This window comes from Mustelus asterias, chromosome 20 (assembly GCF_964213995.1).
Source record: "Mustelus asterias chromosome 20, sMusAst1.hap1.1, whole genome shotgun sequence".
Lineage (NCBI taxonomy): Eukaryota > Metazoa > Chordata > Chondrichthyes > Carcharhiniformes > Triakidae > Mustelus > Mustelus asterias.
Window position 1 is genome coordinate 17012585 of NC_135820.1, and position 12113 is coordinate 17024697.

At 44.1% G+C, this 12113-nt stretch overlaps 1 protein-coding gene across 1 annotated transcript in view; it reads right to left on the bottom strand.

Moving 5' to 3' along the window:
- LOC144508231 (piezo-type mechanosensitive ion channel component 2) overlaps positions 1–12113 on the bottom strand; it is a 206009-nt gene that overhangs the window by 89374 nt on the left and 104522 nt on the right. Inside the window, exons 26-29 of the mRNA XM_078236045.1 lie at positions 10444–10540; positions 7911–8079; positions 2863–2952; positions 177–295 (exon numbers count right to left, since the gene is read on the bottom strand). Of these exons, the coding sequence (XP_078092171.1) occupies positions 177–295; positions 2863–2952; positions 7911–8079; positions 10444–10540 (475 nt within the window). The remainder of the gene's footprint in view (positions 1–176; positions 296–2862; positions 2953–7910; positions 8080–10443; positions 10541–12113) is intronic.

Consider the following 12113-nt stretch of genomic DNA (forward strand, 5'->3'; position numbering starts at 1 on the left):
GCAGTGAATCCCCTACCCCACACAATTTAAACCACCATCAGCTTCAGTGCGCTGTGAGGCAGCAGTGCTAACCACTGTGCCACCATGCCACACGTAGGAAAAGATCGTGTCATCCATGCCCATTAAGAACATCAACTATTCACCTTGACACAGTCTTCCTAAGAAGCAAGACATACCTGAACACTCTCCTTGGTTCTCTGGTTTTAACCTATAGATCGTGCTTGAAGCAGCAGCAGGCTTTGACGGTGGTGTTTCCAATCGTTTATACTTTTGTTTAACCCTGATCCTTTCCATCCTAATATTGGGGGAGGTAACAGAGGGAGAGAAAAAGAGAGAGAAATCTCAGAAAACAAATAGGGAATATAATTGCCACTCCCTTCTCAGACAATGGACACAAAAACATGAGAATAACTCACCCCCATCAGAGACTACTTCAACCTGAGCCCCCAATCTCCCAGTTAGAAACAAAATTCACAGTTACTGCAATAACACTGAAAGTGTCAAGATAGTCTAGTCAATAACTCCTCACGGTAACGAGTTCCATATCCTTATCCTTCTTTGAGCAAAAAATCTTTCAAGATTCTCATTCTTTGTTCAGTACAGTGGAAGACACAAGTTCCATACCAGAAATAGGTGATAGCCCAGGGACTAAAGAGAGGGAAGAAATTAGGGAATTTAATTTTGCAGGGGTAAAGGCCTGAATTGTCCGGCCTTTCATGCTGGTCGAATCTTCCGACAGCGAAGCCCTGCCACAGAAAAGCCCGCTGACAACCAGAAGATCCCATTGCAGGTCAATGGCAGGCCGCTTCCACCGCCGCGAGATACACGGTGGGTTGCACGGAGAATCCCACCCACAGTATTAAGAAATCTAAAGGCATAAAATCCGACAAATCCCCGGGACCTGGTGGCCTACACTCTAGGATTCCAAAAGAGTCGCTGCAGGGATAGTGGACCTGCTAGCTTTGATTTTCCAAAATTCCTTAGATCTGGGACTGATCCTACAAGATTGGAAGTTGGAAAATGTTCCACCACCACTCAAGAAAGGAGGGTGAAAGAAAACAATGAACTGCAGGCCAGTTAGCCTAATGTCAGCTATTGGAAAATGCTGGAATCTATTATTAAGGAAGTCTTAACAATACACTTAGAAAAGCATAGTATGATTAAAAGAAGTTAACATAGTTTTGCTATGACAGATTCTTTAGAGTTTTTTTGATGATGTAACTAATTAAGGGGAACCGGTAGATGCGGTATACCTGAATCTGCAAAAGGCATTTAATAAGGTGCCACACAAAAAGGTGACTGGGCAAGATGAAGGCTCATGGAGTTGGGGGTAATACATTAGCATGGATAGAGAATTGGCTAATGGATTTAAAACAGGGAGTATGCATTAATTTGGCTTTTTCAAGTCCGTAGGCAATGAATTGTGGAGTGCCACAAGGACCAGTGCTGGGTCCTCAGCCAATCTATATTAATGACTTAGATGAAGAGACAGAGAGTAATGTATCAAAGATTGCGGACGATGCAAAGCTAGCTGGGAAGGTAAGCTGTGGGGAGGACACAGAGAGGCTGCAAAGAGATATAGACAGGTAAGGTGAGTGGACAACAAGATGGCAGATGGAGTATAATATGTAGCGAAATGTTATTCACTTTGGCTGTAAGAATACAAAACAGAATATTGTTTAAAAGGTGAGAAGTGTTGATGTTCAGAGAGAATTGGATGTGCTTGTTCAAGGAACACAAAATTACCATGCAGCTGCAGCAAGCAATTAGGAAGGCATATGGCATGTTAGCCTTTGGGGATTGGAGTCCGGGAGTTGTACAGGGTACAGAGACCACATCTGGAATACTGTGTACAGTTTGCAGTCTCCACTTTTAAGAAAGGATAAACTAGCATTGGAGGCGGTACAGCGAGGGTTCACTGGATTGTTCCCTGGGATAAGGAGGTTGATCTATGATGGGAGGTTGAGTAAATTGGGTTTATACTCTCTGAAAGAATGAGCGATGATCTCATTGAAACGTACAAGATTCTGAAGGGGCTTGATAGACACCAAAGATTATTTCTTTAGGTCGAGGAATCTAAAACGCAGGAGCAGAGTCTCAGGATAAGGGGCCGATCATTTAGAACTGATATGAGGAGGAATGACGTCATTCAAAGGGTTGTGAATCTTAGGAATTCTCTGTTGTGTATGTTCCATTGTTGAATATACCGAAGGCTGGAATAGACAGATTTTTGGATCTCTCGGGGAATCAAAGGTTACAGGGAACAGATGGGAAAATGGCGTTGAACCCCAAGACCAGCCATGGTTGTGTTGAATGACAGAACAGGCTCAATGGGTCCTGTGGTCTATTCCTGCTCCTATTTCTTGTGTTCTTCTGGTCTTTTCTAATGTGCATTCAAGAAAAGGCCAGAACAGGATCGAACAAAATGTATTGAACTATCTCCTCCCCTAACTAACAGAAAGCACTTGGTTTAAACACACTCCCAGGAATTTAAGATTCACGTGTGTTCCCTGGTTTCCAGCACTTGCTGCACACTCCCTGGAACCTGATAATATCTAATAGTTGCGAGGCACCTTTCCCCAAGGTCACTCCTTGTGTTGTTGCATGGGATGTGCAGGAAAGTGGCCAGAGGGGCTTACCCTCCTTTTTGGCTTCATTCCATCAACAAAGCTTCCATGGTTACCTTTCCCTGACAGTGGAGTTTGAACTGGGAATCACGAGTAATATTGGGATTTTGGTCTTCAGACAGTTATGGGTAACATTGGGAATTCAGGGTTGAGTGTTTGAGAGAGGATTTTACTGCATTAACCATTTCCTCTTGGTGTGCAAACATCATACAGCGCACCTACTTATTCAACTTACTGTTTCTTCAACATCTCCATGGATATGCCCTCTTTCTCCAGTCTTGCTGTAACTACTTTTTTCACCTTAGCTTCGAATAGTTCAGCTCCTCTATGCAAACAAAAGATTGGCATTGATCATTTATGTATCACCTGACCGTCATCTCAGAGTTATATGTTTCTATCTGACCTGAATGCCTTTGTGGTATATTGTTACAGCCGAGCATTTTGTCAAGCTGCCCTCTCTGTTGGGGATGTGTAAGTAAAGTTGTTCAATAATGGCTGATTTGTTTACCCAATGAACTAATGGTCCATTAGCTGCTAAAAGCTTTTTTGACTGACAGCTCCAGGACAGTTCAAAGAGTTCATTGTCATACTCATGCTCCATTAAGCCTGAAGTGCTTCCTCTTTTCACTACACCTGTTCTGTCTCGCCCCATTTTTTTTAACGCTGCAGTTTTTCCTCAGGTCTCTGACCCTTTCTAGATATCAGATATGCTTTCTAACACAGTTTCCTTTAACCATTAGCCTTGTTTTTTTTGCCTGCAAAACTTCTCACCGAACCCATAAGCTTCATATTACCACTTTTTATCTTACTGCATTATTTTTTAACTCTGCCAAGTTTCAAGACTAGATTGGCTGAGGTTTTATCTTTGAGATATAGGAGGCTGAGGGATGATTTAATTGATGTATGTAAAGCAATGAGGGGGCCTTGACAGAGTGGTATGGAAGGACCTATTTCTAAAAGCAGAGGAATTACCAGTGGGCACAGATTAAAAGGGATAGGCTGAAGGATTAAATGGGAGTCAAGGGAAAATTATGTTAACCAGACAGTTGGGGAGGGGGGTAAGAGGCAGAAAGCTTCTAAAGCATGCAATGCATGTTTATCCATTAGAAATACCATGATCTACAGGGCTACTGTAGCCCTACATGATCTACTGCCAAGGACTGAGAACTCAATCTCCTTCAGTTGGTAGACATCTGATGGGCTGAATGGCCTCCTCTGCTATTATTTTCTATGAATCTATAGCCAATCTCCTCATTTCATCTAATGAGACCCCAAAAAGGACCATTGATAACAGTTAGATAAGCCATCCAAATAATTTTGCCAATGACATACAAGATGAGAATGTGAAATTTTGTCCATTTGAACATTGGCTCATTTGGTGTTTCACTGGCTCTTAGAAGTTTCACAAGTCTGACTTTTGTTGTGGCTACCTTGGATTTGAAATTGACCTTAGAGCAATGACAACACCACACTTAACAAACCTCCACCCTGGTGTACTGTGCTACCCTACTGCTCCTACATTATGTCCAATTTCAGAACTACATCTCTTTTTATTATCATGGGTTTGTGTGAAAGATAGATCCATTGAGATATAGTTGCCATGGGGAAAACTACAGGTTTGATTCAGTTATATCACATATTTTAAAACAGCATCGTGTGGATCATCCAATTAATCGTAGTCTTGGAGCAGTATGGTGGCACAGCAGTTAGCACTGCCGGTGTTCGATTCCCAGCTTGGGTCACTGTCTGTGATGAGTTTGCATGTTCTCCCTGTTTCTGCGTGGGTTTTCTCCGGATGCTCCGGTTTCCTCCCACATGCAAAGATGTGTGGGTTAGGTTCATTAGCCATGCTAAGTTGACCCAAGTATCAGGGGATTAGCAAGGTAATTGTGATTTATATAAACGATCTGGAAGAAAATGTAACTGGGGTGATCAGTAAGTTTGCGGACGACACAAAATTGGCAGGACTTGCAGATAGTGAGGAGCATTGTCAGAAGCTACAGAAGGATATAGATAGGCTGGAAATTTGGACAAAGAAATGGCAGATGGAGTTCAATCCTGATAAATGCGAAGTGATGCATTTTGGTAGAAATAATGTAGGGAGGAGCTATACGATAAATGGCAGAACCATAAAGGGTGTAGATACGCAGAGGGACCTGGGTGTGCAAGTCCACAGATCCTTGAAGGTGACGTCACAGGTGGAGAAGGCGGTGAAGAAGGCATATGGCATGCTTGCCTTTATAGGACAGGGCATAGAGTATAAATTTGGGGTCTGATGTTGCAGATGTATAGAACGTTGGTTCGGCCGCATTTGGAATACTGCGTCCAGTTCTGGTCACCACACTACCAGAAGGACGTGGAGGCTTTGGAGAGAGTACAGAGGAGGTTTACCAGGATGTTGCCTGGTATGGAGGGGCTTAGTTATGAGGAGAGATTGGGTAAACTGGGGTTGTTCTCCCTGGAAAGACGGAGGATGAGGGGAGACTTAATAGAGGTGTATAAAATTATGAAAGGCATAGATAGGGTGAACGGTGGGAAGCTTTTCCCCAGGTCGGTGGTGACGTTCACGAGGGGTCATAGGTTCAAGGTGAAGGGGGGGAGGTTTAACACAGATATCAGAAGGACATATTTTACACAGAGGGTGGTGGGGGCCTGGAATGCGCTGCCAGGCAAGGTGGTGGAGGCGGACACACTGGGAACATTTAAGACTTATCTAGATAGCCATATGAACGGAGTGGGAATGGAGGGATACAAAAGAATGGTCTAGTTTGGACCAGGGAGCGGCATGGGCTTGGAGGGCCGAAGGGCCTGTTCCTGTGCTGTATTGTTCTTTGTTCTTTGTAAATAAGTGAGGTTACGAGAATAGGGCCTGGGTGGGATTATGGTCGGTGCAGGCTTGATGGGCCGAATGGCCTCCTTCTGCACTGTAGGGATTCTATGATGATTCTATGTTTCTGTGTAATTAACAAAATATTTGGGGAGCAGTTCAGTTACGGGTGTCAATTATTTTTTTGTGTTCTTGCTGCAAGAGAGACTGTCAGAGGTAAATCCGCAGTTATAGCTCAGAAAGAATACTCTCATAAGAGACCTAACATGAAATGCTTCCTTCATTAATGTGAGACTGGGTTATTCTTCCTTCAGTTATGCTGGGAGAAGGAAAAGCAGGAAGTGTTCTTGAATGTCCGCTGAACAGCTGATCACCGATTCGGGAGCCTCACACACTTGGCGCACTGGGCCTGGCGTGATTCACGTGGGAGGCATTTGTTTCAGTTTTAGAGTTAAAACCCACATCAGTAGCGTTGCCAATGCCAGACACACAGAAAGTCCCATTGGCAGCAGCACTTAGAATTCATTCGGGAGGATCATGGCCATATGTGACCCAAGCTGTGAATATTTTTTCGGTATTATTGTTAACTTGGAATCATAACTACAGTGCATTTGGCCCATCGAGTCTCCACCGACAACAATCTCACCCAGGCCTTATCCCCATAACTCCATGCGTTTACCCCATTAATTCATTGAAACAAAGGACAATTTAGCATGGCCAATCCACCTAACTTGCACACCTTTGAGCGTGGAGGAAACTGGAGCACCCGGACAAAGTCACATTGTATTCTGGGTTATTAGGTACATGTACCATTTTACATGTGAATGTACAAATTACCTTTTTTAAGTGGGGACGGAGGGCAGCATCTTGTTATAGCTGATCATTTTGTTATACTGCCCTCTTGCTGGGGTATTGTAAGTAAAGTTTTTCAATAATAGATGCCGGCAGTTAAGCTCTACTCACTAAGCAGTCTTACTCATTGCAATATACAACAGAATGATTGTGACGGGGACGGGATGGAATTCTTTTTTACACTTCATTTGAGAAATAAGGACATTATGATTCAAGTGATGAAAATTTCTTATTTTTCAATATTTTCTCAATATCACTGTGGTATACTGTGAAACAGGCGTGTCTGTATGTTTGTGTGTGTGTGCGTATATGTATGCGTGTGACTAATATAATTAAACTGACAACAGTTAGACTACAAGGTTTAAAATGGGCGGCAGGGCGGCACAGTGGCTAGCATTGCTGCCTCACAGCGCCTGGGACCCAGGTTCAATTCCAGCCCAGGTCACTATGTGTGGAGTTTGCACGTTCTTTCCCGTGTCTGCGTGAGTTTCATCTGAGTGCTCTGGTTTCCTCCTATAGTCCAAAGATGTGCAGGTTAGGTGGATTGGCTGTGCTAAAATTGCCCCTTCATGTCAGGGAGATTAGCAGGGTGAATATGTGGGTTTAAGGGGATAAGGTCTGGGTGGGATTGCTGTCGGTGCAGGCTCAATGGGCCGATTGGCCTCCTTCTGCATTGTAGGGATTCTATGAAAACATCTAAAGAGGTAAGATGTGAAAGCAAGTAGTTTGAAGTGGAGATGAGCGGGGCTAATATGGGATTCCAATGAGCAGCAAGAATGCAAATTTGCATTAGGGAGAGAAGAGAGATGATCTGAAGTTGTATTTCAAAAGAAAAATGTGAACTTGGCAATGGTTGTAAATGTATAAAGCAATTAGTATTAAACTATTAAGTTAATTTTACCCAAAAGTAATAGCCACAAAATAACATGAAAGATCTGTATAGAAGAATTTAGCAAAAGCAATAAATTTAAATATGAAAAGGAAACAAACATATTTAAAGAGAGATTGAAAGCTGTACAAGTAGGTGTGGCCACGTGATTCTGAAGAACATTTGTGCTGAAACAGACAGTGAAGGAAGCAGCCTGTAGCCACCCTCAGAGAAGACAAGTGTTGTGTCTACAAAATTTTGATACAAGCTTTGTTTTTCCAGGATCAAGTGAGAGAGGGAGAAGTCTGCAAAATATTTCCCTGTAGCAACAGTGGATGTTTATAGTAATCTTTCTCAAATTTTTATAGATGAAACTATGAGGACTGCTGCTTAAAAGGGATGTTTAGCTTTGAGTTTAACTGAGCAGAAATCATTTGGGAAATGTTTGTCGAACTGTGTAAATGTAATCTTGTGTGTTTAAGTTTTCTTCTTTTAATAAATGCTTAAAGTTATTTAAAATCTCCAAAAGTGATCTGACATTTTTGTTCCTTACTCCATTACCTTCTCATAACAAAATACAAATTGTTGTGACAGCTTGTCCAAGTTTCCCTTTGGGATTTGAGCAGCCTGCCAATTATCACCTGTCACATCATCAAGCACAGAAGAGGTTCCTGTTGAACTTGGTGAGCCAGAGTCCATGTTTTATGAACTTTGAATTCCTGTGATCCATTATTACCTTGCTGCCAGCAGCTTGGAAGCCTTCAGATCAGCCACTACATGGAGGAAGTAGTAACTTAGAAAGACCCTCCTCTGGGCTAGTAGGAAGAGAAAGCAGGTGCTGTCCCAAATAATGCCTGCCTGCTTATTCGGGACCTCGCAGGCTTGACGCAGGTCACCAGTATTTGCTGAAAACACATGACAGAAACTTGGTAAAGCTCTATGAAAAATCTGAGTACAACAATAGAGAGCCAGTCAGCAACCTTCGGATTAAGCTTTGTTCCTGCCAAGTTTTCCCATTTCTGTCCTGAAGGGCCTCCTTTTGTTCAAGGAGGCCTGCCAACACTCCAGGATTGCTCTGGAGTCTACCGGGACAGTAGACCATCAAGAAGCATCCAGTCAGGTAAAAATAAGTGAGTGTAGGAAGGTGGAGCTCGATGTGAAAGGATGTATCCAAGCAACCAATACGGGGGCTTGAGGACAGTTTGGTTAGAGGTAAGTGGTCATTTGATGTCCAGAATTGGCAATCTGAGGTTCAGGCACTGATCACCTTCCAATGTTCTCCACCTGGCCACTTTCTCTGAATGTATCTGGACAGTGAGATTTGGCAGGCTATTTAACAAAACAGGCAGTATAAACTTACACTTCCATAGAATCATAGAATCCCTACAGTGCAGAAGGAGACCATTCGGCCCATCGAGTCTGCACTGACCACAATTCCACCCAGGCCCTATTTCTGTAACCCAACAAATTTACCCTGCTAATCCCCTTGACACGAGGGGCAATTTAGCATGGCCAATTAACCTATCCCACACACCTTTGGAGTGCGGGAGGGAACCGGAGCACCCAGAAAAGAAACCCACGCAGATACGGGGAGAATGTGCAAACTCCACACAGACACTGACCTGAGGCTGGAATTGAACCCGGGTCCATGGCGCTGTGAGGCAGCAGTGCTAACCAGTGTGCCACCGTGCCATCCCAACAACAATGGCTAAATAGTGGTGAGGATCATAGCCCACCGTTGATTTCCTCCCTACATTACATTTGTTATATCCCATTAATGAATAAAAAAATCACTGCGGGGAGGGGGTATTGAAGACAATTGTAGACTACTTCACAACACTTCAGAACAACAAATTCAATTTTCTACTCTTTACTGATAACTTTGATCAGAAAAATCTGGCGAATTTTCCAGTCCCGTCATCACAGGCCTGAAAATGCTGCGGGCTCTTCTTCGGCAGAACTGGAAGTTTAAAGTTTATTTACTCATGTTACAAGTAGGCTTACATTAACATTGCAATGAAGTTACTGTGAAAAATTCCCTAGTCACCACACTCCGGTTCCTGAGGGAGAATTTAGCACGGTCAACCTAACCAGCACGTCTTTCGGACTGTGGGAGGAAACTGGAGCACCCGGAGGAAACCCACGCAGACACGGGGAGAACATGCAGAGTGACCCAAGCCAGGAATCAAACCCGGGTCTCTGGCACTGTGTGGCAGCAGTGCTAACCACTGTACCACCCAGTCTGGGGTGCGTGGGGCACTTGATTATGCTGGCTGCTTTTCTTTTCCAAGGCAGTGGGAAGTGTAGTCAGAGCCAATGGATGGGAGGCTGGTTTGCGTGATGGACTGGGCTTCATTCACAACCCTTTGCAGTTTTGAAAGCAGTAAAATATCATGGGAACGCTACCAAGGAAAACCTGACACTGACCCAGCCTTGGAGATATCCGTGCATGTGACCAAAAACTTCAAAGACATAGGGTTTTTCCAGAGTGTTTCAAAGCTGAGGTGAGTGGTGAAGAGATAGAGAGGTTTAGGGAGAGAATTCCAGAGTTCACAGCTGCCAATGGTGGAGTGGCTGAAATGAAGGCATGTGCAAGAGGCTGGAATTGGAGGAAAGCAGAGATCGCGGATGTTTATTAGGCTGCAGGAGATTACGGAAATAGGAAGGGGTGAGGCCATAAAAGGACTTGAACATGAGATGAGTGTTTAAAATGGAGCTTATGTATCGAAGACCATGGTTACAGTTGAAGAGATCTTTGTGCCGGTTATGGTATATCAGCAGACGTTGGCCGACCTCAAGTTTATGGTGAGTACAAGGTGGGTGGCCAACCAGGAGAACGCTGGAATAGTCCACAGTTAACACAGTGTTTCAGGAGCAGATGAGCAGATACAGAGGTAGTGTTGAGTGATGTTATGGAATTAGAAGTAGACAGATTGCTGTTGGGGAGCACGAGGTCAGAAACCCAACTGAGGTAAAATATGATGCCAAGATTGTGAACAGTCAGGTTCAGCCTCAGACAAGGGATGGAGTCAGCGGCCAGGGAATGGTATTTGTGCAGTTGTGGGGAGGCGCGGGGGGGGGGGGGGGGGGGGGGGAGGGGGTGTTAAGACATTGGCTTTTCCAGTATTTAGTTGAAAAAAATGTCTGCTCTTCCAGTTCAGTGTGACGAGACACAGGCAGTGTAGGAGTCCTTACATCCTGTATTTCTACATCAGGAATCTCCTTCCTTCTAACTTTACAGTGTGATGGATCAAACGGTGGTCACTCACGTAGATCATACCCCTTGATTGTACAGGCCATGCCAAACGTCTGCACCACCCAGCAGTTCTTCTCAAGTAAACTCTTCAAGTAGACACAGGAGCCAATCTGCCAGGGGGCAATTACAACACCGTCATTACAGTTTCCATTGTAACGGTTACTCCATGCACTTGGTGAGTGTCAGGTTTGGAGCTCCAAAATTATTTATCTTTGTTAAATCAAAGAATTGCAGAATTGTCACAGTGAGGAAGAAGGAAATTCATCCCATCGTGCCTACACCGACTCTCCGAATGAGCAATTCACCTCATGCCATCTCTCCATAACTCTGCACATTCTTCCTTTCCGTGTTAACAGTCTAATTCCATTTCGATTGCCTCGATTGAACCTGTCTCCACCACATTCTCAGACAGTACAATCCAGATCCTAACCACTCGCTGTGTAAATCTGTATCCACCACATTCTCAGTCAGTACAATCCATATCCTAACCACTCGCTGTGTGAATCTGTCTCCACTACACTCTCAGACACTGCATTCCAGATCCTAACCAGTCATTGTGTGAATCTGTCTCCACCGCACTCTCTGACAGTACATTCCAAACCCGAACCCCTTGCTGGGTGAAAACGTTTTACCCCATGTCGCCTTTGAACCTTTTGCCAATTACTTTACACCTGTGTCATTTCGTTATTGAGACTTTCACGAGTGGGATCTACTCTATCCAGACGCACCCCCTCCCCATCATGATTTTGAACACTGCCATCAAATCATCCCTCAACCTTCTCTTGTCTAAGGAAAATAGACCCAATTTCTCCAATTTCTAGGCTCCTCATCCATGGAACCGTTCTCAGGAAACTTTTTTGCGTGCTCTCCAATGCCTTCACATCTTTCCTAAGAGTCAGCTTGGGGCGCCTTCAGTCTTGTGCTGGAAGTCACCAGACTGATTTCTGGGATGGCAGGTCTGTCATATGAGGAGAGACTAAGTCAGTTAGAATTATATTCACTAGAGTTTAGAAGAGTGAGAGGGGATCTCATAGAAACTTATAAAATTCTAACAGGATTAGACAGGGTAGATTCAAAAAGAATGTTCCCGATCGTTGGGGAGTCCAGAACTGGGGGTCATAGTTTGAGAATAAGAAATAAACCTTTTAGAATCACAGAAACATAGAATATAGGTGCAGGTATAGTCCATTCAACCCTTCGAGCCTTCACCACCATTCAATATGACCATGGTTGATCTTTCAGTATCCCACTCCCACTTTCTCTCCTTACCCCTTGCTCTCTTTAGCCACAAGGGCAACGTCAAGCTCCCTCTTGAACATATCATAGAATCTACAGTGCAGAAAGAGGCCATTTGGCCCATCGAGCCTGCACAGACAATCCCACCCAGGTCCTATCCCATAACCCCACATATTTAGCCTCCTAATCCTTCTGACAAGAAGGGACAATTTATCATGGCTAATCAACCTAACCCACACATCTTCGGACTGTGGGAGGAAACCAGAGCACCCAGAGGAAATCCAAAGCAGATGGAGAGAATGTGCAAACTTCACACAGTCACCTGAGGCCAGAATTAAACCCGGGTCCCTAATGCTGTGAGGCAGCAGTGCTAACCACTGTGCCACCCTGCTGCCTTTATCTAATGAACTGGACCCAACAGCTTTTTTTGGTAGAGATTTCCACAGG